Below are 27,806 nucleotides of genomic sequence, written 5' to 3'. Positions count from 1 at the left end.
GTCAGTCCTTTCCTCGGGGTCTCTCAGTCTGTAGAAGATAACTAACAGACTGTATGTACAAATATACTTATGTGTCTTTATAAATCTCTTTATGTACCGTCTATTATCTTAGGTCGCTTTTCATAGTTCAGTTTTGGGAAGTGTGTATACGCCAACCACAGGAAGAGAAGAAACACAAATAAAGACTGAGATTTTATTCATGATAGAATATATAAATATTGTAAACTACACTAACCATGCTGCAGGGCTGGTTTTGTAATAATTACAAGACAATCTGGAACAATATGAGAAACAATGTTACAGCTTGGAAAAACTGTTCATAAGTTTTCTTACTACAGCTTTTTTTTTTTTTTTTTTTAACTTTATCTTCAACAGATTGATTTTGAAAAATGTGACCTTGAATTACTGATGATCATTTGTGAGTTCAGTACTGTTCTTTGTCTTTGTGTTCAAACAGTATTTCATACAATCTGATTCTGTGTCCAGCCTTCAGTCATTATGGACCACACCAGTAGCAAACTCTACTAGTGTACGTGTTGGTCGTCCAGACATGCCTTTTCTGAGATAAGGAACTTCATCTTTGTTGCTCATCACCCCAGCAATATCCAGATGTGCCCAGTGAGGAGCCGTGACAAACTCTCTCAGGAAAGCAGCTGCTGTACATGCACCACCAGAACTAGAAAAAAAGACCATGAGGCATATGAGACAAATAAAGCCATGAGTAGCTACTAATGACTCTATACTACATGTGTGGTGCCTGTAGTGGACAGTCACTGAGTCCAGGAGATACACACCGGCTGTACTTCCCAATGTTGTTGAGGTCAGCCAGCTGGCTGTCAGTCACCTGTCTGGTGTAGTGCTGGAACAGAGGCATTCGCCACACTCTGTCACCTGTCACAACACTAGCCTGTAGACATATACACATGACTGGTCAACGCAGGAGCTCTGACATGTCTGACATCTGATTGTGTGTGTGTGTGTGTGTGTTTAACACACAGTACCTTGTGCAGCTGCTCCCAGAGCCAGTCAGAGTTTGTAAACACTCCAGCTGCTGCTGAACCCAGAGCTACATCCATGGCACCTTGGGGAGAAGAAAGAAGCCTTATTTTAATGTTTTTGTCATTTTTACTGTTGATAAAAGCTTCAGCAATTATCTCTGACACAAGATTTTACACTTAGGTTTAACAATATTTAATGTTTGCAATTATGTTACAATTTGGAATGAAGGAACATGTGGACATGGATGTTGTAGCCTGAGCATGTCATGTTGTCCACTTTTTTTGAGCATCATTTCATCTGAGTTATTGGAGATGAAACCGAACACACAAATATAAACATAAAAAGTAACGACACATAATAACAATATATAAATGGTATGCATTTATAAAACAGTGGTTTTTGTCATCAACTTTACTTTGGAAATTAATTCTTTTGTTAATCCCACCTGTAAGTGTAGCAACATTGACAATAGCTCTGGGGTTGAAGGTGTGTCCATAACACAGTGCATCAGCCAGGATGAGTCTGCCTTCTGCATCTGTATTGTCAACCTGTATGCAGAGACAACAGGAATATCTTTTCTTTTGAAGACATGTAAAATTATGCATATTATCAAACACATAATCTAACACGGTGTTCCCAACCAATATAGCTTAAGTGGAGCACCTGAGCCAAGGAGTTGGTCACCAGTGGACATTTTTACACACAGGCATTGTAATAGTAATGGTCCAAAGTAAGGCAATTTTTTTTTTTTTTACTAAAAACATTTCTTACAAGAAAACCTCAGCCTGTTCGCCTCATTTTTCCACAAACTTATGGAGAACACTTTAACCCAGACAGTACCAGTGCATTTCCTTGTAGCTCCTCTCACCTGGATCGTTTTTCCATTCTTGGCCTTGACCACGTCTCCAGGTTTAGTGGCTTTTCCACTGGGCATGTTCTCACAAAGCGGAGCCAGACCTGATTGAATTTTAAAGAATGGAAAGAGACAGATGAGATCCACTAGGATTTAACCTCAATCCTGTAAAACATTAAAAGAACAAAGGTTGAGGGATCTGTTTTATAGGCACCTTGCATTCATAGGGTTTCAACAGCTTGAATTTATTACTTCTTTTTATACCTTTTTAAAGTCATTTTGAATGAAATTTAAGACCTATTTCACATTTGTATTTGCCAACAAGTACAAAGGATATGAAGAAAAAATTTGGAATTCCAGAATTACTTAGAAAGTCAATTAATTTAATGACCGTTGGCAGTTATTTGCCATTTACTTTCACAGTGGCCCTCTCTGATTTACCATGCAAAGCTAATATCTTTACTTCTAAAGTTCCAGATTTAAAAAAAGTACTTACATGTTACAGCAGGCTAAAAATTTATAGGTTTTCCACACCCTTCAACTAGTGTTAACAAGTGCTCCTCAATGAACTACCACTTACTCCTGTAAAATGAAATAAATGTTACTGAAATAATTTTATCTTATTCCTTATAGAAAGAGATTTTTTGAGAAGAGGAGATACCATACTTGTCCATACACCCCACAACACATTGGCTGTGCTCTGACTAACTAGGCTTCATGATTTGCATTAGTGCAAATGCTGGTTTTGTTTTGTTTTAAAGTGTGATCAATGCCGATTCCTCCAAAATTCATTTACAAGTGTGACAGATCAATCTAACATCTAACACTAACTTCATATTCCTAATTATTTTAAGATATTCTGAGGCTTAAAGGTCAAATTGAGAAGTATACTTTTTAAAGTCCTGCTCAATCTCTTCATTCATTAAGTTAAAAGGTCTCCGTACTCATTCACTCACTCATATGTTATGTGAAAATTAAGATCTGACAGAGGCATCAAAAAGTGCAACCTATCAAGAAGCTCACCAATAATGTTGACAGGTAGTTTAAGAGCAGCTGCTGTGACGACAGATGCACACACAGTGGCTGCTCCTCCCATGTCTGCTCTCATTGCATCCATCGAAAGTGATGGCTTCAGAGAAATACCACCACTATCACCAAACACACAGAGAAGACAGGAGAGGTAACAGATGAGAGCCTGATCAATTACTAACCAGGATCTATAGCATTTTATTCATGGTGATTTACCTGTCAAAGGTGATGCCCTTGCCAACTAAGACAAGTGGAGCCCTTGTTGGGTCAGGTGAGCCGTTGTAATGGAGCTCCAGGAACACAGGAGGCTCCTCTGAACCTTTGGACACACTGAGGAACGCTCCCATCTCCTGGTTCTGTATCCAATCCTGGGACCTGCAAATACCAAAGCAATATACTCACATCTATCCTCAAATCAAAAACACTGTGCATGGCATCTTCAAGACCCTTTATTAAGATGAAAACCTGATTAGAAAAGCTCCATGTGATGCAGTTGCATTTTTGAAAGCTAGACACTGGGTCATTCCATACCAGCTCACCTGGGAATACCAGTTCATATCAGGAATTTTACAGAAAAAATTAATGTGAAAACATCTGTTAAATTATTCAGTTATCATATGCATTGACAAGTTGTGGACTGAATTGAGACCTGAACTGCACAAGCAAGAAATCTTCAGGACCATTTGTTCATTCAAAGTAGTTGTTACTGAAATCAAATTAATAAAGAGAACTATTAATTTCCTGAACATACAGTGCAATCACCTTTTTTCAGCTCCAAAGCTATTAAGTAATGTCTGTAGCTGCAGTTTTGTGATATAGGACCAAAGAACTTCTATTATCTGTTAGAACCGTGTTAAAACTGCACAGAATCATTAAAGACAACTTACTTGATTTACATGAATACATGTTGCATAATATCTTAATTTTTCTGAGATGTTCAGTTAAAAAGTCAACCCCATTGTTTGAAACAAATATACAAATATAAATACACACAATGAAATTTAGCTCAGAGATCCATTCTTCAAAAACACTGAATAAATCTGTAGGATTTTACAAGTTTTCAAGAAACCCCCTGAACCGGTTAGAGTTCTGGGATCATCTTCCTTAAAGGTTAGTCTGGCATAGTTACCACAAATGAGAATTAGTCTGGGTCCTCTCAGTTAGAGTGGGCCACTATAAATGGCAAAAAAATAAATGTATATATATTTTTCCCAACGTTATGGAGAATTTAGGATTTTAATTGACTCTTTTCTGGTTACCTACCTTTGTGGTTATATTACAAGAAACCAACAGGTATCATTGTGAATATTTGTTGAGCAGAAACTATCTCCAGAGGAATTATCAAAATGTTGCAATTTAAGCATTTGAAATAATTTTCAGATAGCAAAATTGATTAACTAGGTTAATCCTATATATTTCCCATTCCTGCAAGAAGCTAATTTTTTTATTCCCATAGACTGTTCCAAGGTCACAAAACAAATTGCCTCTGGATAAAGTTGGACTGAAAATTAATTTAAAATATGACTTCAAATGTATACAACAGGAATGTTAAGTTGTCCATTCTTTCTGTTTTTTCCACTTACAATTGATCCAGTCACACCTTTTAAAAGACTGTATAATATCTAATAAGAGGATCAACATCACCTCCTCACAGAGATTAAAGTTTTTTTTTACTCTTGTTTCTCGGTGTAACTCTGAGAATTTCTCTAAACTCCTTGTTATGATTCCTTGTTAGAAGTCTTCAGGCTAAGTTAGTAGCTCTCTGAAGCTGTTTTCAGGCCGACAGAACTGTGCCGGTGCCGGTTCCAGTTCCCACACCTAATTTTGATCCGGCCAACGTGTTACACCAAAAATCAGAGTGTTTGGGAACCAAAAATTTATTTCTCAACGGGCACCTAGTAAAACTTGTTTTTTCTAAGGGAACAATGATAACATGAGTAGACGTCACCAGGTCGATCCGGGTCACAACGTGAAAAATTAAGCGAACCAAGAAAATGTGAGTGTGGAAAATGGCTGAGAAACCGAGTTGTAATGTTCTGTGTGGCATTAAATAAAAACCATCTTTTGAGAGTTCTGTGTCATCTTTATTGCTGCTCATACATTCACATGCAGTTTTTCTGCTACAACCTATCCCATCATACATCAGTCCTACTCCGCCTATGTTTAGTGTTGAGGGACAAAACATTAGCAATATGACATCTCCCTTTTTTTTGGTGGTGAAGCAACACCCTCTGTCGAAGACACGTCATGGGCTCACATAATGGTATGAATGTCAACGGGCAAGCACTTCGGTTCCCAGTGTAACTGGTGCGAGAACCAACTCCGGCACTGAGCTGACTGGTCTAAAAACACCTTGAAAGGATTCCCTAAATATTTGTGAATACGCTCCATGAATCCTAGGTGAACTGGCATGAATCACCAATGTAAGAAAAAGGTTTATGTTGTCTCTGTGAGAATTAGAATTGTGTGGAGCTTTCTTTGTAAATGTAGTCAGTGTTAAACAAACCTCTTATGAATTGTGACGTGTTCAGCATGACGTGCTACTTTCTCCTCAATAATGCTGGCAAAGGCTGTAGGAGTGATGTGATTGGCTGGAGCTTCCATGAGCAGCCGTGCCAGGTTCTGGCCTTCAGCATACAGGACACCTTTCTCCCACCCAGCTGAGTCAGCACTAAGGATAATAACACACACACACACATATAATAGTATACAGCCACACACATCTGTATTTACCAAGGACTCACTTTTAGGCTATCTACCTTCCATGAAGCTGTGTGGTCACTTTTGTCTTCTTCTTGGATTTAAGTTGGTCATATTCAAACAAACCCAGAACTGCTCCTTCTGCAGCTGACTGGGCATCACCGCAGCCATCCACCTCCACGTGGTTCACCTCCAGGTCCTGCAGTAACCGGCAGCCAACTGGACACACACCAAAACATAATCAGCTATCAGCAAATCATTGATAAAGTCTGCAGTGACGACAGGCAGGAGTTCTGTGTCTAACCTGATACAGCCTGTCTGATGTTTTCCTTGCTGGAGTCCCAGTTCTCTGCCCCACACACAGCTGCATTATTCTTCCCCAGCCCAACTACAGCTACACAAGGGAAGTCCTGCAGAAGACACAGGGGAGCATTAATCTGACAGTTTGGCTGAAGTTTTAAATATCCTCTTACACCTTTTTACCTCATGGATTCCATAAAATATTCTGCTTTTGCCTTTCTTGAGAGCAGGTCCAGATCTGGGAAAAGTACAAAAATTGGACAGTAAACACAAATAACACACAGACTATCTGATATCCACTGTTTGGAGCGGTATGCCAGGTTTGATATTTATGATTGCAGAGTAAGAACTACTTCGCATCCTGTTCCCTAGAGCTGTGACTTGGTGAAGCGCCCTCTTGATGGGAATACAGAAAAACAATAGGGGTGGGAAGTTGTTTGCTGGTGACTTTCGGACTGGCGTAATGTTTTTCTGACTTCACAAGACACTATTACGCCTTTATTCACCAAGTTTTTTTTATGTGTAATACGCAGCAGGTGCTTCAGATTCATCATTTTCAACACGCTTCAAGTAAGTAGCAAATTAAATTAACTTTTAAAACCAATATTAGGACATTATAGGTCATGTTAAGGCCTTCATCTCAAAAATCACAGAAGACTCACATTTTCAGCAGCTCAGAGAGTTTCCCAGACAAAGCTTTGTCAAACCCCGCTGCTGCTTCTGTCAGATGAACACTGCCCTGCTCTCCTTCATTCTCAAAGACTCCCAACACCAAACCCTGCAGAAGGTAAATTAAAACAAGAGAAGATGCATCAGAAAAACACCCACAAACCGCTGCTCACCTGGACAAATATTAACACATACACACGCATGGTGCTAAACTGATTTAAAACTATGAGATACAATCCAAGATGTGGATGCGTTCTTATAAAAACCTTGGCTTAGTCTAGGTTTGAGTCGTGTAAGTATAGATTTTTTTTTTTGCTCTGGATCTTGTTTGATGTGATGTAAATGTTAAAAAAAAAAATAAGAAGAAAAAAATAAACATATTTTAGGTAATATTTAACCTTTCCATGATAATCTAGTCCAGGTTTGAATGGTTAAGTATGAATCTGGACTTGATATGAAAGTTAATTCTCCCTTTTTGCCTTTACATCGATAATAATAAATACATTACAAGTTGTAGCGGCTATTTGTCATCAAAATTAAACCAACTTAAAGGTGACTGAACTTAAGACTTTAACATAACTCAAACAACCACTAGATGCACCATGGGTTTGTGGTTTACACAGTCAAAAATACAATGTCCATACCATACATGTATTTCAAGTAGTTTATTTTTAGGATTTTGCAGGCAAACAACTAAGGCCTTTTGTGCTGTTTCTCCTGCTGATCCTGTCTGTCTGTCTGTCTGTGAATGACTGGCTATCTGGTTATCTGTTTGTCTGATTGTCTGGTAAAAAACCATAGGCCCACCCAGGTGCATGCTGGTCTAACTTGGTGCTCTCTATTTATACCCAGGTGCCCATGGTCTAAACCAATAAGAAAAACACAAAACAAAAGGTGCTAAATACTAAAGAATGACAGCAATAACCATGAAAATCAAAAAATATATATTCTAAATATTAACCCTTTCATGCATAGTGGTCACTACAGTGGACAGATATTCTACAGCTGTTCTCTTGTATATTCAAGGGTTTTGTTGTTTTAGTTCCATATCAGCTGACACAGTAGACCCTCATGCATCATCCCATTGCAATTCATACCATTATTGCAACTTTGCTGTTCTTGATAAACCTGATCTGCACTAACATATTTTGAGTGTAAATCAATTGCTTGTTATTGTTATTAGACTGTCATTAACAGGTTTAAACAGATTTTTTTTTTTTTTTTTTTTTTTTTTTTTTTTACGTATTATCTCCATGAAGTGAGGAATGATAAGTATTAGAGTATGTTAAAATGTGAGAAAACATCAGATTAGCAGCATTAGAAATGTTTTTATTTCATAGTTGTCACACAGTATATCAGCGAATACATGTTTCTTGGCTTCAAAAATTAAACGCATGGTGTCCATCTGAGTGGACATTTTTGCAACTCCATTAAAAATAGATTCATAAGAGAATTTTCAATCGCATTGTTTTTTCATGCCTAAAGAGGACTGAAAACACTCAGGAAAAACATCTCGGTTAAAGTTTTCATAATTCATGCATGAAAGGGTTAAACAAACAAAAAGTAAACAAAAATAAACAATTAGCAAAAAATACTAAATTAGTAAACAAAAAAGGTAAATTAACTTTGAACAAAAAACTAAACAGACAAATAGCTCCTACACAAGCAAAATAAAGGTAATACTAATTTGAAAATGGGTTTTACACAGGAGTGTGGCTTTACCTTTAAGGTTTAACACGTGTTAAAATGATTCAACGGTGGAAAAATGGAAAATCTGCCGCTATCATTTTTACGTAAATGTCACTCAGCTCTTGTGAAAGAAGTTACTCACTTTTCTGTCGCTCCGTTGACTCTGTGACACAGAAAACGACCTGCAGCAGGTTTGTCGCGTCGCTAAAGGCAAAACTCTCCTCAAAAGAAACATTGTCATCTCTTCTACAAATATACAAGAGAATAAAAGATTAACACAGATATCTAAAGGACACACATGTGCAAAAGGGAGCCTTGTCGACCTACACCCACCGCCCTGTCGCTGTCGCCTTCTTAATACGTCACCAACAACAGACAAAAACAGAGTCATGTCGCCTCCTAGCGGCTGAAAGTGGTTCAAGGCATAAAAAAAAAAACATCTGACCAGGACTGAGACTGTGCCACAAACACACTTATGATTATTATATATAACAAATAATAATATAAATATCATAAATCATAATAAAACTTTATTTGTACAAACTTTTAACGTCACAACTACTTATTACCTCTCAGTTTGTCAAACTACTTGTCTGTTTAACCCTTTCATGCACACTGGTGACTACAGTGGACAGCTATTCTACAGCTGTTCTCCTGTATATTCATGGATTTTTTTTTTTTTTTTTACACATATCTTTATTAAAGTTTTAAGACACTACAAATCTTTTCTGACATGAATCGGTAACATTATGTAGATCTCTACTGACCATAAACCCCCAGAATCACAAGCCTTCCCCATAGTTTTCTCACAATTTATCTGTAAATACATGTTTCTGTGCGTCAAAAATTAAACGTGTGGTGTCCAGCTGAGTGGACATTTTTGCAACTTCACGAAAAATAGGTTCATAAGATTTTTTTTTCATTATTTTTTTTTTTATGTGTATATTTTTTTTCTTTTTTTTTTTTTAATTATTTTTTTTTTTATTTATTTTTTAAATTTATTTTTCAGAAGAAAATTTTCAATCACATTGTTTTTTTTTCATGCCTAAAGAGGAATAAAAACACTCAAGAAAAAATTTTGATTAAGGTTCTCATAATTCATGCATCAAAGGGTTAACTTCAGTAAAACTGTAGTCTACATAATAGTATTTATTGGAATGAAAAAAAAAAAAAGCCACAGGAGGCATTAAAAGTGTCTGACAAGACACAGAAATGAAAAAACAAATGCTTTGAGTAATGTTTAATTGTTGTCTTATATATACAGTAAATGTAAATTTCCCAGAGATTTCCCATTTATCCTCCTGAAGACATGCAGTCAAATAAATATGAAGCATGACTAACTGAACATAAATAGGATTTAATGGTGAGAAACACTTTATGCACTGGTTGCATAATATTTGATGACTTTCTAGAAATGACATTTAATAAAATGGAGCTAAACCCTACAGGCGATGAAAGAATGTTTCCACAAAAGACTGACTTCAAATCCTACAAAAAAGGGACTTGATGAGCATTCTAAACCATGATGGTAACATTATTGACAATATTTCATACATATAATGAAAAATATTCTTATATTTACATCAATAACATCATCTGAAGCTATAGACAGAGTTTATACCTAGCACAAGATGCCCAGAGGGTTTGGGTGGCAGGACTGTTGTCATTGTTTTCAATCACAAAGCCTAGAGGTTGATCAATCAAAAAAGGATTCTCTGGAGCAGAAACATATCATTTATCATCAAATACAAAGACTGAAAGAAAGCCATTGGATGTCCGTGTGAATGACTCCAGGTGAGCATCGACTTTTGACGTCACGTTGGCAGAGCTCAATGAGGAGCGACAAGCACGTAATCCATCTGATCCAGCCATGTTCCCTTTGTATCAGGATGAGGGGCACTGCATATTAAAAACTGTCCTCCTCCAGTGGTGGACTCCATGTCTGCTTGGCATCATTTTAGAGACAAATAACAGGAAGAACTTGATTATACCATTGTCTCTATAATATGTTATAATGTGATCTCTGCTTCATGGTTTTAGGTCAGAATCAGAGATCTGTTTGTCACAGTCATGTCTCCACACACTTAAAAAGGAAAAATAATCTTACATTTAAAAGAACAATATGAAAAATGTTCCCATGCCTGTGTGATTATACAAAGTTTACATGGAGTTTGTGGTGTGTTAATAGCCAATCAATTGTTTCAAAGCTAAGAGAAGCAATTCTGCACACTATTGCATCTGTTGCAGAAGAGAGGAATCGAGGCACTGAAGAGAAACATCTCCTAATGGAAATAAATAAATAAATAAATAAATATACTATTTTCTTTTGTTCAGACAAGGAATAGTTTTTAGATATGTCAGCAACACGTCTGATGACGCTTCTGAGGAAGACTGGAGTCACAGTCGAAACTGTCAAGCAGGTAACATCTAAAAACTATTCCTTGGCTGAACAAAAGAAAATAGTATATTTACATAAACAGAAGACAAAATGAACGTCTTTAACCTTATCCCCTAATGGATTTTCACACAAAATCTGATTACGGTCCTCATTATAAATCACTGTTAAGAATATAGACAACTGAGAAACACAGGAAAGATGCAATGATTTATAAAGGTGACATATTCTTCTCCATTCAACAAGTTAAAGTAAGTCTTGAATATCGCCAAAATTTGCCCTGTTTCAGTATCTGTTGCTTCAAATACAAATGAGCTGTTGATGCCCTTGATGGTTCTGGTGGGTCCGATGGGTTCTAGAGGACCGATTAAAATGAATTCATGAACAGGTGAGGCATGACAAATAGTACACTTTCATTAAATGTCTTGTTTCAAGCCCAGATTTCTGTAAATATGTGTTAATTCTACACATAAACTCTAACATATTGTACCTTTCATATCCTTTACTTTTCCGAAAATTATGTGTTTATGCTTTATTCTGTTTGCAGTGTTTGTGTTTCTCTGACAATAACTACATTAACTGCTTCATCTTAGACAAACGATGCCTCCTCTCTTGCTCCTTCTGCACTTTTTCCCCATTTATCCAAAATCAGTTTATCCACAATCCAGGATCAAGAGGATTGAATGAAAATGATATTCAGCTCTTGTGCTTTTCAGAAGTATAAATAAATATGTTGAACAAAAATAGCCTGACTGTTTATTTAAGTGCAAATAAAGACAAACCGTGGCAGGAGTTTTTGTAAATGTCCATAAATACAATTATTCGTGTTTTGTCATTGCAGCTTTTTGAGCAACACGTTATGATGTTGGAAAATCCTGTGTCAACTCTGAGCTACAGTAAACATAGTCTCTGTAGTCATAGTGCCTGTTGGATCAGTCCGACATCTGTGTTGTCCTGGTCCATCAGTGGCTGACCATATCAAAAATAAGTGCTACTGTGAAGCTGTCTGAATTGTTCAGTAGAGCATGTCCAGGGCAGAGATGGTGGGCTCCTCAGGTTTTTTGATCTCAGGTTTGGGCAGTTTGATGCGACTCATGGCGACCACTCCACAGACAGCGAAATGAGTCCCAATGCTCGCCACACCGAGCCAGAAGGACATGTCCAGGCTGTCGGACAAGATGACAAGGACAAAGAGGTTCTCCCCGTAGTTGGCCACTCGCTCAGTTAGATTATGGTGCTTCATAGCAGCCAGGAAACAAAGCACCCCCAGGGACCCGAAAGAGGCTGGAAACAGAAAGAGAAAACAAAGTATATAGTAAGAGAACTAAGTCAGACCTTAATGTTACAACTGATGAACAGTTTTGGACAAATTTATGTCAAAACAGCTTGTCTACTATTACACTGGTCAACAACAAATTTATTGTTTAAGTTTTTTGAGCTGATTTAGGATCATTTTGGTGTGCTGAATCCAAAAATCACATTCATTTTGCTCAATCAGGTCAACTTTCTGAACTATGCTACATATTGGCTTTTTAACATTTTTGCTTACATTTATGGGCATTTTCACATCATATGATACAAAATTCTTTCATATTTCTTGCAATAAACAAGTTCTGAAGATTTTACTTTTGCCAATTTATGATTATTGTTTTTTTTTAATATTACAGGTGAATGAAATGGCTTTGACTTGAAGATCTTGCAAAAATAAGCCTGACGTATTCTGCTACATCTGCGGTGAATACACCATTGTACCTAACAGGAATCAAGTCACAAGTTTCATGAAGTGTGCTTACCAATCTTATTTTTTTTTGTATTAATTATTATATTTTGTGAGAAGATCAAATTTTTCAAAATCAAATTAGCAAAAAAAACCTGACCCGATTGAGAAAAACAGATGTCATTTTTGGATTTAGCGGTGCAAAATGGTCCTAATTCAGTTGAAAAAACCTAGACAACTTGCAAAAAACATTTTTTTGTAACCCAGTGTTATCAATGACTAGTATAGATTGATCAACTATAATATTTTACATCAATTATACCACACTTCAGAAAAATTACACTCATTCAAATCTAATCTTTCAGAAATGTGTTTCAGATATGACACTGATATTGGTTCCTTTCTACACTGTCCCTGGATATGTATGAAAATTAAGCCTTTTTGGCATGATACTATGAACATACTAATGAATTGTTTATGAAATCCCATATTATGAAATTTAATGATTTGGTTTACCATAAAATAATGTAAATAATGTATAAAGCTAAATTAAAGTTACTCCCTGTCTGTGTACAAAGGTTCTTTTCAACACACGAGTCTAAATATGATTTGTGAGATGTTTGTAAATTTGTTGTACAAAAAGCTAAAAAAGAGACAAAAAGAAGATGTATATCTGTTGTTGGAGTTAAACTACGGAATGAGGCAGCATGGATTTAAGAATGTGTTGCCCATTTTTGATATTTAAAAAAATGGTACGTAAGGCAATTTAAAGCTCCAATAAGTAATAGGTAAATCATTTATTTTTGATTCTACATTAAATTGCCATTAATTTGGTGGTTAAGTTTTCTTTTTCTCTGGTTTATTTTCACCTTTTCATGTTTTGCTTGTTTGTTTGCTTGGATACATTGGGGTTTTTTTTGTTTTTTTTTTTGTTTTTTTTTTCTTTTTCCTATATTGGATGCTGGGTAGCTGAATTTGTTCTGTAGGACAGGCATTAATATAAGCATTTTGCTTCTGCCTGTGCCTTTTCAGTCATTAACCTGTTGGTAATGTTTGTAATGTTTGAAGTTTTGTTGTTGACACTGGTTATTATGTAATGACTGAAAAAAGACTTTCATCATCATCATCATCATTATCATCATCATCATCATCATATCTGCTTCACTTTAACCAGGATCACAGGGGTTAATGTTCCAGTGGACCCTGAACTTTGCTTACTGGAAAATTTCACAAGTATACGCAATTCTGTAAACAATGCTCAACTCAAATTTATGGAAGTTGCTCCATGCGTGGCCAAGAAGTGCATTGCGGTGTCATGGAAATCTGATTGCCCTCCTCTTATTGATTGGTGGACTTTTGAGATAAACAGGTGCATCCCCCTGGAAAAAAATCACTTACTGTCTCAGAAAACAATATAACACTTTTTTTGAAAAATTGGCAGCTACATTTAGACCACACTGATACATGTCTTACACCAAGTACTTAATGTAGTTAACTGTATTGACCTTGTGCACTGACTGTTTTTCCCCTTTTTTTTTTTTTGGTTAGAAGATTATCCTTCTTGCCTTGCTTATTATTGTTATGTCTTCATATTGTTGGTATATTTTGTTTGTACGCTTTGCATATAAAAAACTGAAAATAAAATATTTTTAAAAATACAAATAAAAAATAAGAGAACCAACAGTGGCTGGAAGCAGAGATTTCATGGAAAAAGCCACCTCACAGTACTTACCAGCAATGCAGTTCCACAGGTAGAGTCCTTTGTGCCCTTTGATGCTCTGGTAAGGAACCTTACGAGCATTATAAATACAGAAGGACAGACTGACAGTGGCAAAGCCAATAGCCACCAGCAGGAAGAGGATCACCATCATGTGAAGGCCGCCATTCAACGTCCGCACAAGCTTTGGAAAAACTACACAGACACACAGAGAATAACATAACCTTTTAACCATATAACGCCAAAAATGTCATATTTGAAACATGGGTTTGAAAAACTCTACATGATCAGTGTGGTATTTCTTTTCTTAAAAAACCTGATGTATACAATTAGATACATGCAATACATGAATAACCCACCAGGGGGGAGGAAGTCGTTCATCCAAGGCCTTTCCAGTGACAATACAAAACTGTCATTAATGAGAAAGGAGGCTGAACTTTACCAGTTTTGAAAAGGAATTACCAATTTGTTAGACATGTTTGTATTATATTATGTTTTGTTTGTTCAAAAATAATAATATTTGAGCATTGAGACCTGATGTATCAAATATGACACAAAACTGAAAACCATACGTGGAAATTGATATTTGAAAAAAAAAAAAAATGCCTGGGGGGAGGTGGGGGAGGGGGTTGTTCAGAAGAACCAATAAAGACTCCACTTTCAAAGAACTGGACTTTTCTGTCAATGATTTAATGGTTCAGACTTTACAGGGTTAAAATAGATTGAGAAAAAAACAGAATATGTGCATTCAGTAATAAAAGTACATGTTATTGAGTGTGAAGGTTAGTGCAAATGTACTAATATAATCTGTAATCTGAGGAATTAAAGAAAGAACAGTATTAGTATTTACGTGGAAAATAGTATTTTTATTTAGCCTATTTTTAACAAACACTAATTGAGATTAGAAAATATTAGTTGCCTCCTGGATGAGACAGGCACACAGCACAAGCATAAAGCAAACACACATCATACTGTACATCCTTCAGGTTACACAACAATAACAATGATCTCAGAAGCATAAAAAATTAAAGAAATTTAAAAAAGAAAACTGGTGTTAAATTATCTGTTTCAGTACATAAAGTAATCAGGAAAAATACCATCAGCCAGATATGATTGTTTCATACTAAATTAGAATATTTGAAGGTGGACACTTTGTCATTCAGTGTTTCTTTTACACGCTAAAATAATCCTATGATATACAGTGGACGTGTGTGTCTTTACAAGACAGGGTCTATAAGGGAACCTGTGATTCTGCAATTAGAAAGAAAAATAAAATAAACTTACATCATCAAAGGAGCATGGGAACTTATTTGTTTAAGATATGTAGATATGATATACAGTTGATGTGAGGTTACAATGGTATTATATATGGTAATTCTACTACAACAAATAAAAAAATACATATATATTATTGATTTTCCATTTTAAACATACCATCATAAACACAACACACTCCAAACAAACAAAAATCCCTTCTAACCCCCCTTCTCCCACCCTCAAAAAGATCTACAGTGAATAAAATAAAAATATTGACAATAATATCAGTATGTGCATTACATATTGACCCATATTTCAGTGAAAATTAACATATATCCAATGCATCATCCTCTTCATTTCTGTTTCTATTTCACAATACTAATACACTAGCCACAGAACTAGTAATAAGCTATTATGTGGTCATAAAGGTGGTTGTAACAGTACAATAGTGAATTTTAGACAAACTTTTTCATGTTACTCTTTGAATGTGTGGTATTTATTTCTAATTTTTGAATAAGATGCTTACACTAAATGGGCTACACCTCCTATTCCTGTTAATGGGCATAAATCTAGATGAAATAAGCGCTGTGGGATGTGTTCTTACTGTAGATTTTGGAGTGCCTCCTGCCCAGTCCGCACCTCTTGGTCTTCCCTCCCTGGAACAGTCCGTAGTAAATGTCTCCGGTGAACTGCTCCAGCTCCGGGTGGGATGCGTTCACTATTTCTGCCCCAGTTTTACACAGGATCCGCCCGGTGATCCACCGCTCCGTGGATAGGGCCACGACCAAGAGGACCAGAGAGCCGATACAGAGAACCGAGGCCACAGAGAACGTTATCCGTTTCCACAGAGAAGGCATCTTATGCGCCCATGGTGCCCCAAGGACAGACACACGACGCCGGGCAGCGACCGCGGTGCGCACCGGGCAATCACCATGAGTTTATTCTGTGGGAAAGTCAGAGAAATAAAGCATAACCCAAACAGCGGATTACATATCCCAGTGAGATGTTGCGTGTATTGAAGTGTAGTCACAGGGGAAGAGAAACCGAATCCATGGCGGTCAAAGAGATCCCTTACCGGGAGAAACCCTATCCGTGCCCTGCGCCTCCGTGTCTGCTCTCCTCTATTCCACTCACTGCTCTTTATTCAGGATGAATTAACCTTTACAAGCTGGCCTTTGGACGTACTAATTCATCATTTGTGACCTATACGTAGAGGCGACTATGAAATAATTGAAGCATAGTGAATGGTGTCAGGATGGTAGATGTAGTCCAGCAGTAACAGAACCTAAAGGTCAGGTTGGACCATTAACCACAGACGGATGACTTCACTGACAAAGTTATACAGCTGCATCTGTTTCCTGTATCACTTTATTTAGGCTTAGATTGTTTTGTATTTCTATGTTTAGATTAATCCATAAAGACCCAGTGGTACTTTTGTTGAAGTTCCCTAAATAATCTTTCTCTCTATTTAAACCTTTCTTAACCCTTTAACCCAGAGATCTCACACCAAATCCGGCCAAAGGGTCCAGTCTGGCCCCTGTGATGAATTTGTGAAATGCAAAAATTACACTGAAGATATTAATCATTTTAGTTCAGGTTCCACATACAGACCAATTTAATGTCAAGTGGGTCAGATCAGTAAAATATTACCATAATAACCCATAAATACTCACAGCTCCAAATTTTTCTGCTTGTAAATGTAAAAATTTTCATGTCATTTTTACTATATTTACACTAAAACAAACTATTATTTCACAGAAACGCAACTAACCTGAATAAATATGAACATTTTGAAATGTCTGAAGTACAAGTTTACCAATATTCTGCCTGTTATTAAATCTTTTGTGTATTTTTCGATCCACTGTGATCTGTAAGTTGTAATTTACATGTGTAAATGATAAACTGAGACAGAATATTGTTAAAATTGCACTTAGATTTCTTAAGAAATTGCAGCTTGTTCATGTTTTTTTTTTTTTTTACATTGTTTTAAAGGGTAATTGGTAGATGTAAACATTTTCATTGCATAATTTTTCTGCCTTAATGCTGGAACAGAGGAAGTCTAGCTGGAGTTACCCCAAACATGGTGGATTGTCTGTAGGTAAACAGCTCAGGTAAACAGCAAAGGAAATATATGAAAACACCGCGATTTTCACAATTAAAGCATAATTATCAATATTATGATGTATTTATGAAATTATATATTTATGAATCCGTCTACATCTTTAACAAAAAACTTTTTACAATTGAAGAGTCACCGGTCTTTTTTTTTTTTTTTTTTTTTAAGTATTATTATTTATGTAGTGAGAAGTTGCGCCCTCTGTCGTCACTTCTGTGGAGCTGCAGTGCGTGATGACGTCACGGCATGTGACGCAGATGTCAGTCTCCCTGGCAGCAGCTGAGACCGTTTGGCGAAGATGGCGGACTCGCTGTCGTCAAGTCTGGGAGAAGAGAAGGAGAAGGAGAAAGAGGACAGAGAGAAGGACAGAAAGGCCACCAAAACAGAGAAGAAAGACAAGGATGGAGTCACGGAGACGTCTGGCTTTAACAACAAAAACGGCGGCGGTAAAGGCAAGAAACGCAGCCTCTCAGGTGAGAGCTAGCCTCGTTTACACAGCCAGAGACCCCCGGTTTGACAGCGTTAGCTTGCTGCTAAAGTGAATGTTTTCATTTGCTAGCAAACTACCTGCGGTTATATATCGATATTTTATCGTGTGCTTGGTAATGCGTGACAGTAAAGAAGCGCCAGCTGCTGTTGCAGTCGTTTAAGTTTGTGCAGCTTTAGGCGCCTGTACCAGTCTGCGCAAGAGACGTAACGTGAGCTCCTTCCTCAGCTGCTCATGGTTATACACATATGTGCAGGATATTTAAGGGAAATGCATAACTTCTGACCGGTAGGATGCTTCTGGACAGCGACGTTGCACGGATGCATACAGTAATGCAGAAGTTGCAATAAACTAGGCTGTTCCTCTGATGAGAAGATAAGGAAAAAGCTGTACTGCTGTGTATTATGAAGATGTAATGATTCACTGATTTCACACTAACTTTACTTGCCTCATCATAATTTCAAGTGTACTTCAGTTTGTTTTTGCTTTGTCTGTGCAGATTATTAAGTCCATGTAGAAATGGGCGAGTATGGTTATGAGTGTGAACCTGAACTGCACAAAACATGGACCTCAAGCCCATTCGATATCTTAGGGATAGAATAATTAAGATAAAAGGTAAGGAGATCTAAGTGACAAAAGTGTCACTGAATAAGACGAGTCTATTATAGCTGCATGATAATGCCCAAGGACTTGGATGAGTTGTTTGACAAGTAATGAATTGGTGTCTTTATTAAATAAATATTTGGCATATTTTTTGGCAAATGACTTTGCTTTGTAGAAGAAATGCTTTAGCCAACTGCAGTAAAGCTGAGCAATGAATCAACAATGCAGTTTGTACTTATCTAGTATAGTGTAAAGTTACCTGCTGCATGAAAGTATGCAGGTGTTATTATCCCTGTGTGTGACAGGGGAGCAGAAGTGGTAATAATCTCAAATGAGATGATTATATTGATGGGAAATAACACTTGGTTTGGATCAAGAGTTAATATGTCATGCTTTACCCTGTCCATGTGCTGTCACAGACCTGTCCCTGGTCAGGTTTATAACCGCTGAGCTCACCAGAGGATACTTCCTGGAACACAATGAGGCCAAATACACAGAGCGCAGAGAGAGGGTCTACACCTGCCTCCGCATCCCCAAGGAGTTGGAGAAGGTAGCCCATCAAAAACAAGTTACTGTTAAAATCTAACTGCATAGATACAAAACCATTTCACTTATCTTTCCTCTACTCTTATTATCTCTCTTTAGTTGATGACATTTGGCTTCTTCCTGTGTCTGGATGCCTTTCTCTATGTGTTCACCCTGTTGCCCCTCAGGGTGTTGCTGGCCCTTTTACGGCTCCTCACAGTACCATGCTGTGGCCTGAGGTATGGCACACAAATATGTACAAAGTTCCACATAAACCCTCTAGCTACATTAAAGTCAGTGTAAAGATAATTCAGAAAATAATTTCGAAACACATTATGGTCATAGTTGTTGTAAGTATGTGAAAAGATTGTTTGCTATAAATTTTAGCCTAGCCTCTGTCATCAGTTTTGTGTTAAAGATTTTACAAGCAGCCATAATCACCACAACTACTCCCCAAACACTATAGTAGTACAGAAGACATAGAATACATAACCAACACTTTACTCCTGTTCCATTGCAAGTTACCACAGCCATACAAGGTTGTGTAAAATTGTTATGTATATTGCAAATTTGCATAAACGGCAATAAAAGCTACGATTCTAATGAAGAATGAGAATAACAAGGATGATTTCCAGGTAGGTCAGTGTTCTCTAGTCTGGGAACAGGCTGCATATCTTTCATTTGCTCTGACAGGTCAGTCTGGCACCGGTTCAAACTGATATCTGCTCTGACTTGATCAGGCTCCGCAAGTTTATGGAGCTGGTTTCATGTAGTTTGATACAATGACCTGTGAGTTTTCAAGTCAATCATTTGCCTTTGTCTGTGTAAAACATATCAGTGGAGTTTGCCATTTTTATTTTCTTATTTGAGAAATATTCTGTTATTATTCAAGCCAGTATCCTTTAGCACTGATGTGGGTTTTGACTTTTGTGGGTCAAATATGTACTAGAATGAGCACTGATTTTTTTTTTTTTTTCAGGTCATGATGTTAACCCTGCTCTTTAAACACACAACATGTAATTTCAGCTCCTTTATTGGACACCTTCCAGCTATTCAGAGCAGATTCTTTGTTGAAACCTTAAATTAAAATTTTTGGTGTTGGATTATGATGTAAGGTTGTGGTGAAAATTGAGTGTAGTATTATGAGACCAGGTCAAACTAAACAGACAAATTGTAGCGCTTATGTAGTTTTACTTCCATACTGATTTTTTTGAAAGGTAAAATTCAGATTTGTTACAAGAAACAAATGGTGTAATATATTTTTCAACCTCTAGAGGACAGTAGAGTCATATCAGATTTCACACTAATCAGATTACAACTGCCTGGATTTTTTTCCCCTTTTTTTCTTCGAATGACTTTCTACTGTGAACATTTATTTTATGTGTGATTTGTTTGTGTTTCAGTGGCTCACGCCTCCTTCAGCCAGCCCAGGTGTGTGATGTACTGAAAGGCTTCATTATGGTGCTGTGTTACTCTATGATGAGTTATGTCGATTACTCCATGATGTATCACCTCATCCGGGGGCAGTCTGTCATCAAACTCTACATCATTTACAACATGTTAGAGGTACTTAACACAATATAACCTCATGTTTAGAACGTTAATAAAGTCATACACTCAACCAACAAGTCATAATTCTTTGTTGTGTTGTCAGGTGGCGGACCGTCTATTCTCATCTTTTGGCCAGGACATCCTGGACGCCCTTTACTGGACAGCCACTGAACCAAAGGAGAAGAAGAGGGCGCACATAGGAGTGATCCCTCACTTCCTCATGGCTGTTCTCTATGTCTGTATCCTCACTCAAACTTGGCTGTGGTGATTCATCTTTGTGTTCCTATGCACCTCTTCTATTTTCTGTTCTGGCACCTTTTGTGATTGTAATAGGAAAAGGGCAAAGTGGGAAGGGGCAATTTTGGATATAATATTCTCTGGAATACAGCAAGTTGTGAGTTTTGCTATGGTCTTCACCACACAACCATTTTCCCTTATGTTTGTAGAATGTGGTTGGTAGGTGTTTCACTTATAATGGGATGCTGTGTTTTTATGAGAAACTAGAAAAGCACTTGAAGAGTGCAGACCTCCGCCAAGGCAGATCCCCCCCCCCCCCCCCCCCCCCCATCACCACCAAAATTTAATCATTTGTTCCTTGTGCTAGTGTCAACATTTCCTGAAAATGTCATCAAAATTCATCTTTTCCAGTTATCTTGCTAACAGACAAACAAACCCCGATGAAAACATAGCCTCCGCCGTCCTTGGCGGAGGTAAAAAAACAGTTAGTGTGATTTAGATATTACATATTTTGACTTTGATATCATGACTCGTCAGCCTCTCTCTACTAAACACACAGGTACAAAACCACATTTAGAGCTAAAACTTGAGGAAATGATTAATCAGTCAACATCATCAGTTATCTTATTGATATTGAGTTGATATTGAGTTTTCAGTGTTTTGAATATACTGAAAGACCATGGAGGGGGGCATTATTGAGCAAAATTAATATATTTATGTTTCAGATCATTGATCAGACAAAACAGGCCACCTCATGATATTATGTTAAGTACACCATACTGAAGATAGAAATCTACCAAAAGTGTAACATTCTGCACAATCCAAGTTTTTCCTCAGTATATTGGTTACCAGTTCTCCATGCCATCCTCATCATGGTTCAGGCCACCACTCTTAATGTAGCCTTCAACTCCCACAACAAGTCCCTGCTCACCATTATGATGTCAAACAATGTGAGTATAATGCACAGACTGTATTAAACTTGGTGAACAGCACAGCACCTTGGTTCTGGCCATAATATCGTTATTTTCTTACAGTTTGTCGAGATCAAAGGGAGTGTGTTCAAGAAGTTTGAGAAGAACAACCTTTTCCAGATGTCAAACAGTGGTGAGTGATAAATGATGTGCAAAAAGCCTGAACCTGTTCTTTAGAGTCATCAGCCTTTCAGTGTTTTGTACCTTGATGTTTAAACTTGGTGGTTTAGTCCAAGGTAAATTTATGGAATCGGGCGCAGTCACAGTGAGGATAAAGTAGGTTAATCCAGGATTGATTTGTTTGTTTCACACAGACATAAAAGAGAGGTTCACCAACTATATCCTCCTACTCATTGTCTGTCTGAGAAACATGGAGCAGTTTTCCTGGAACCCAGGTAAATACAGCACCACAGTGATGCACAAAGAACATACCATGACTTAAATATGTGCACCTGCTATACGGTCGTCACAGGTGAAAATGTACATCACAGGTCCATCCGTAGATCCTCTCACTATAGCTGGAAAGTCACTTACTCACTTACTTCTAACATTATACTAAATATTTTACTAAAAATGACACTAATGGTTTTGATGTGTTTGTTTTTAGACCACTTGTGGGTGCTGTTTCCAGATGTAGTTATGGTGATAGCCTCAGAAGTTGCTGTGGACGTTGTCAAGCATGCCTTCATCACCAAATTCAATGATATTAGTGCTGATGTAAGTGCTTTTTCACTGCTTTTCACAGATATGAATTTCCTTTTTTTGCATTGATTGTGTTGATAAGTGTGGAAACTAATAAACAATGTTGTGTTTTAAAGGACATTCAACCACAAAAAGCTGATATAAATTGGAATAAATGTTAGCTCAACATTTTACTGTTTGTTTTAAATGAACATTCTCTGATCCCTATTAATGACAATCCATTGGACAATATACTCCATCCAGTGGCAAAAATTGTAACATGCAGTTGAATGGTCAGGAAACAATTAGTTTTTAACATTACATTGTCCAAACATTAGAACAGACATTTAATCTCCAAAGGCTAAAGTGTTTTTCCTTTTTTTCCACTTTCAGTCCTACTTCACCAGTAATTTTTTTCTGTTTCCCACACAAACACACTCTTTCACACCACGTCGTTTGTAGCATCAGGCTGAGGCTGTCGGCCAGTGCAGATGTTTTATTCTGACCTTCTTCTGTTCCCACTTTATTCCCTTTAAGTTCCTTCAAAGAAACCACCATGTAACCGTGGTTATGTAACAGAAACCACCTCAACAGGAAGGGATTAACCCCTTTATCTCCAGACTGTCAAACCCAATCACACAAACCTCCCTCACACACAGATTTCAAGCACTTTAATCCATGTGCACACATTTTTACCTTTACTGTAACTGCACATAATAACCCATTTTATAACCCTGATACTCATTCCATCTGTGTACATAAACTTGTAATTTACCTCTGTGGCTGACAGGATTTGTGTCCTTTTTTCATTTTTTTTTTTTTTTTTTCTAGGTATATGGTGAATATCGAGCAAGCCTTGCATTTGACCTTGTCAGCAGTCGCCAGAAAAATGTGAGTAAAATACTGAAACTCAACTGGTCTCCACTCAGTTCTGCAGCGTTACATCCACTGGTGTCATTGGTTCCTATTAGGAATAACATTATTTCCCTTAGAGGGGCTGAACTGAAGAGCTTACTTGAATCTAAAGCTTAAATTGGAGAATACAAAATGCTAGAATTTGAAAATACAAGCATATCTTTTGCAGCTCTCTCCTCTTGGTCCGAATAAAAAGACTAAATTTGAATATAACTGACCTGATGCCATTCAATGCCCCGGTGGTGAAGAGAAGACATTTTTCTAAGGTTCTTTGTCCAGCCACAGAGTACAGCTGTAGAGTCATGTCTACTCAGTGATAAGGTAATTGCAGCTGTAAGTCACATATTCAACCTGCTGGAAAAGCCTTGTGCTTAGTTAAAATCTGCATCACAGAGTAGATTCACTCAGCTCTAAAACACAGTCCACAGAAGGAGGCAGAATTTTCAGACCACTTGAATTACAATATAGGTATTTGTGTTTTGGGCTTTTTTACCCAGGGATGGTAAAAAAAAACAAACAAGCACAGGAACTTGTAATCTGTGTCAAAAAGGATATTGCAAAACCACGTTCAAACAAAATTTGTCTTATTTTGGTTCATATCTTGCATATCCTTTTATTTTGTTAGTACCCAAAGATTTGTGGGTTTGACCAGTGTTTTTTTATTTTGGCTTTTACTCCAGGTAAGATACATTTTTATTAGTGGTCGAGTGCGCGCTTCTCCGAATAAGGGAAAAACATCACAGCCCATGGAGTATTAATTCAATGCACAGAGACACGTTTGAAATTTTACGAACACAGAAACACATAATACACAAACAAAACAAAATTCGAACAAAAATAAATTCTTAAAAGGACATCTTTGGTGCACAGTGGAAATAAATATGTTTCACTTTAACTTGTTATCTCTCAGACTTATTTTTGTCATGGTAGCCCATAGATAAATTAAAAAGGAAGGGGGGGGGGGTCCAATAAATCCTTTCAGATTTTCTTGCAATGGAAAAAAGAAGTACAGCCTTCTGTCTTGCCTACGCTCATAAATTAATATGTTTTCACTGCAAGACAGAGTACCATAGTCTTTCCTCCCCTCTCCTTTTTCCTCTTTTACTGTGTCCCCCTTTTTTAGTACAGTGGGACCTCACAGTATGAGTACACTGTAGTATAAGTATTTTACTTTACAAGCTGTGGCTCTTGAGAATATTTGCATCGAAATACGAGTGTAAATCTGCAGCACGAGCAGGTGTTCCTCCGACAGGTGCAGCCTCCACAGGCTCACAGAACAGTGCAGTGGAGGGGGCTATCTATCAGTAAACTAAAAGAAGTATTGAAAAGTGGACAGAGGTTTATGATTTAGTTGAAAAAAATCATCCAGATAAATTAGGTTCAGGTTGTGCAGCTGCATTTTTGAGAACATATTAAAAAACAGAACAAGGCAGATTTCTCTGGATAGGTTTTTAATGAAATGACCTGCAAGTGCAGACAGTGATGAAAGTAAGACCAGAAAGAACTAAATAAATGAAGAGAGAAAACGCCCGGAGATTCTCCTTCCAGAGAACAATCCTCCTCCTCCTCCTCCTCCTCCTCCACCGTCTTCCTCGTGTACTGATCTCTTCATCTTAAAGGAAATTAAGTTAATAAAACCAGTTTATTTGCTTTTATAATTGTCATATTCTTTCTAACTGCACTTTTTCTTTTTTAAAAACCCTTAAACAGGATTTGGATGTTTTTTTGGGGGGGGCTGGAACAGATTCATTGTATTTCAGTTAATCTCAGTGGGGAACATTGACTTGCAAATCGCAAAACGACCACGGTGCTGGAATGAATTAAATTCATACTGTGAGTTTCCACTGTACTTTTACCTGCAGAACTATAGAACACCTGTCAGATTATTTTATATCAAACCATGTTCTTGTGACCTCTGTAAATGGTCATCTCTCTACTGATACAACATTCACAGCATCACATGTTGTGTTGACTGCTGTGTTTTTCCTGTTCCTATAACACCAGTACTGACACTGAAAGACCATGTTTGTTTGTTTGATTTGATTTAAAAAATATTTCGATTGAGCTGCTCCTAAAGTTCTGGGGTCCTCAAGTAACATTTGTATATTAAGCTAAACATATTTCATTAAAGACAGCTTTTATTTGTGTTACAGTGTGTTGATGTTGATATGGACTGATGAATGGAATGGTGTAGGAAGTGAAACAATGGATTATTGATGCATTATGAGATGATGTGTTAAATGTGTCCACAGGCTTATACAGACTACAGTGACTCAGTTTCCAGAAGAATGGGTTTCATCCCCCTTCCCTTAGCTTTGCTGGTCAGTTTATCAATATGATTATCCATTGCAATTTATTTAGTGTACTAATTGTTAAATGTTTCAGTGTTTTGTTGTGTATTAATCTGATGGTGTGTTTATTTTACTTTTTTTAGTTGATCAGAGTCGTAACCAGCTCAGTGAAGATCCAGGGCTCACTCTCCTTTATGTGTGTGCTGCTGTTTTACTTGGGGTAACTATCAAACTAGACTGCCCTGTCACAGCCAGTAAGAAACATAGAACACTGTCGGTGTTCTTATTGCCTGCTTTTGGTTTTCACTTGACTTTTGTGTGTTATTTTGCGAACAGTATGATCACTCTGAAGGTGCTCAACAGCATCGTTTTGCTGGGGACATCTTGTGGGTTTGTCAAAGAGGCCAACATGGAAGAAAAGCTCTTCGACCCCCCTCCGTCTGTTGCTTCGAGCCGCGCCAACTCCAGAGCTCACCGAACCAAACACGTTCACGTGTCAGCACACCAAGGTAAGACTCAGCTTCTCAGTCTCTCACTTTCTAAACTGGGGAAATTATACGTCATGCGTGGTGTTTTTTTTTTTTCCTGTCACCACCAGAACCCATGACGGCTGACAGAGTAGGAATATCACTGGCTTCTGTCAACCCTCCTCTGTCCAAATCGGCAGAGAGCTCCACTCCCACGCTTCCCAAAAGTGACTCAGACACATTTCTCACTACGCCTGACGAAGACAATGACGACAAAATAATCAACGCCGACACAGGCCTGGAAGAGGAGGGGCTTAAACACAGAACACCTAAGAAAGACTTGCTGGAGATAGACCGCTTCACCATCTGTGGCAACCGGATAGACTGAACGCCATAGTTAAGTGTCGGACAGCACGGCATGATTCAGGGATCAGATGCGGGTCATGGAGCATGCTCAGACTGGACTTGTACTTGTGCACCTGACCCCTGGAGTATTTATTTATTTATTACTGACAAAACCAGCCAAGGAATAAAGCTGTCAATACAAGCATCAGAGACCACTTCAAATGGCTCCAGTTGGTTCAGTTTCTGTCCCCTGAACCAGGTCTACTCTCAGGATGGGATGTAGCTGCCATGGCAACAGCCAGACAGCTGTTGATGACAATGGGAAACACTGGTATGCATAGCTGGACCGGGATATAAAGAGAGAAACCAAACTGGATACATGACATGTACAAAGTGTGTTCAATGGAGGCTTTACAGCTGGACTGTGCAAGTGTGTGTTCAAAAGCACAATCATGTATAGCAAGGATTTCTTTTTAGAAAGAACAAAACTTCAGTTTTTAGATTTTTTTCAAAGGTCTGAAGATTTCTGATATTTGAAATGAATTTTTTTTTTTTTTTATGAATTTCAGATCTTTTTTCTAAAATCAGCCATGCTCAGATCCAGGATAATAACTCAGTCACATGATCACACACTGAAATCTCTGAAGTCATTTTCTGGAACACACACCGACACACATTTAAATTGGTTCTTGCTTAAAATTTAATCACTGACATTGAGCTCAAAGCTGAAATCTAACACTGTTAACATGGCTGCTGTAACAGATACAGTCCAGTGTTACAGGGACTTGGTTGTAGCTTGTCCCACAGCTGACATCCACCTCCTTAAGGTAAATCTAGAGGCTGAGGGAGACGCCATCTAAGTGCTGCAAAAACTGAGCAGTGCGTGTCCTCTGAAGCTGGTGAAGATCGAGGACGGTGTAGAACCAAGTACAGAGCCCATGAGGAATGGTGATAATTCTCATCTTTTTTAGAAACGCGCATCTTGCCAAGTCATTTCTACTGCAAACCTTCTGCTGATCATGATGTAAGAGTAAACCCAAACTCTCCATCAATCACAAAGTAAATGTAAAGTCAGCTAGTATGATGAATGAAATTAGAGCATGATACAGTTTGATCACATAATGTTGCAATTAATGAAACTATCAAAAGCCCAGGATAGACATGGACCAGTTGTAGTCCCATTCACACAGGCTTTGTTGACACTGTTAAAGGGGTCACATTTTGCTAAACCCACTTTTATTAGTCTTTGGTACATTTATTTATGTGTTTGGGGACCGTAATAGTTCAAAAGG

At 37.6% G+C, this 27,806-nt stretch overlaps 3 protein-coding genes across 4 annotated transcripts; 1 reads left to right on the top strand and 2 right to left on the bottom strand.

Moving 5' to 3' along the window:
• Positions 1–179: 179 nt before the first annotated feature.
• Positions 180–8,579, bottom strand: lap3 (leucine aminopeptidase 3). The gene is made up of 13 exons (XM_030141364.1): positions 8,382–8,579; positions 6,544–6,659; positions 6,065–6,119; positions 5,886–5,991; positions 5,641–5,800; positions 5,388–5,552; positions 3,098–3,256; positions 2,876–3,000; positions 1,868–1,956; positions 1,445–1,547; positions 1,002–1,081; positions 795–907; positions 180–676 (listed from the first exon to the last, which is right to left on the bottom strand). The coding sequence occupies exons 1-13, from the start codon at positions 8,478–8,480 to the stop codon at positions 490–492; spliced, it is 1,557 nt and encodes a 518-aa protein (XP_029997224.1). The 5' UTR covers positions 8,481–8,579; the 3' UTR covers positions 180–489.
• A 2,912-nt stretch (positions 8,580–11,491) lies between these two features.
• On the bottom strand, positions 11,492–16,485 carry clrn2 (clarin 2). 2 transcript variants are annotated; one of them, XM_030141332.1, is made up of 4 exons: positions 16,401–16,485; positions 15,930–16,268; positions 14,084–14,263; positions 11,492–11,918 (listed from the first exon to the last, which is right to left on the bottom strand). In XM_030141332.1, exons 2-4 carry the CDS (start codon positions 16,180–16,182, stop codon positions 11,650–11,652), a joined length of 702 nt encoding a protein of 233 aa, XP_029997192.1. In that variant the 5' UTR covers positions 16,183–16,268; positions 16,401–16,485; the 3' UTR covers positions 11,492–11,649. The 2 variants fall into 2 exon arrangements, with proteins under 2 accessions (XP_029997192.1, XP_029997185.1); XM_030141325.1 differs by lacking the exon at positions 16,401–16,485 and having other exon boundaries at positions 15,930–16,340.
• Positions 16,486–17,710: 1,225 nt separating this feature from the next.
• On the top strand, positions 17,711–27,680 carry tapt1b (transmembrane anterior posterior transformation 1b). Its single transcript, XM_030141300.1, has 14 exons — positions 17,711–17,914; positions 18,951–19,081; positions 19,177–19,295; positions 20,460–20,622; positions 20,711–20,846; positions 21,697–21,794; positions 21,879–21,948; positions 22,130–22,210; positions 22,423–22,532; positions 23,328–23,387; positions 25,664–25,732; positions 25,846–25,922; positions 26,039–26,211; positions 26,301–27,680. Exons 1-14 carry the CDS (start codon positions 17,740–17,742, stop codon positions 26,555–26,557), a joined length of 1,719 nt encoding a protein of 572 aa, XP_029997160.1. The 5' UTR covers positions 17,711–17,739; the 3' UTR covers positions 26,558–27,680.
• Positions 27,681–27,806: the final 126 nt, after the last annotated feature.

Source organism: Sphaeramia orbicularis, chromosome 1 (genome assembly GCF_902148855.1).
Source record: "Sphaeramia orbicularis chromosome 1, fSphaOr1.1, whole genome shotgun sequence".
NCBI classification, from domain to species: domain Eukaryota; kingdom Metazoa; phylum Chordata; class Actinopteri; order Kurtiformes; family Apogonidae; genus Sphaeramia; species Sphaeramia orbicularis.
This window is presented reverse-complemented; position numbering and strand designations above follow the sequence as displayed.

Bases quoted from the DNA above. Each gene is read 5' to 3' on its own strand.
- lap3 (XM_030141364.1), bottom strand. From the start codon at position 8,480: ATGACAATGTTTCTTTTGAGGAGAGTTTTGCCTTTAGCGACGCGACAA. The intron at 5,992-6,064 runs GTAAAAAGGTGT...TGTCTTCTGCAG, and splicing joins TATTTTATGGAATCCATGAG to GACTTCCCTTGTGTAGCTGT. The intron at 1,082-1,444 runs GTGGGATTAACA...CTTCTCCCCAAG, and splicing joins CAATGTTGCTACACTTACAG to GTGCCATGGATGTAGCTCTG.
- tapt1b (XM_030141300.1), top strand. From the start codon at position 17,740: ATGGCGGACTCGCTGTCGTCAAGTCTGGGAGAAGAGAAGGAGAAGGAG. The intron at 21,949-22,129 runs GTGAGTGATAAA...TGTTTCACACAG, and splicing joins TTTCCAGATGTCAAACAGTG to ACATAAAAGAGAGGTTCACC. The intron at 26,212-26,300 runs GTAAGACTCAGC...TGTCACCACCAG, and splicing joins TCACGTGTCAGCACACCAAG to AACCCATGACGGCTGACAGA.
- clrn2 (XM_030141332.1), bottom strand. From the start codon at position 16,182: ATGCCTTCTCTGTGGAAACGGATAACGTTCTCTGTGGCCTCGGTTCTC. The intron at 14,264-15,929 runs GTAAGAACACAT...GTGTCTGTGTAG, and splicing joins GAGGCACTCCAAAATCTACA to TTTTTCCAAAGCTTGTGCGG. The intron at 11,919-14,083 runs GTAAGTACTGTG...TTCTGTTTCCAG, and splicing joins CCTGTGGAACTGCATTGCTG to CCTCTTTCGGGTCCCTGGGG.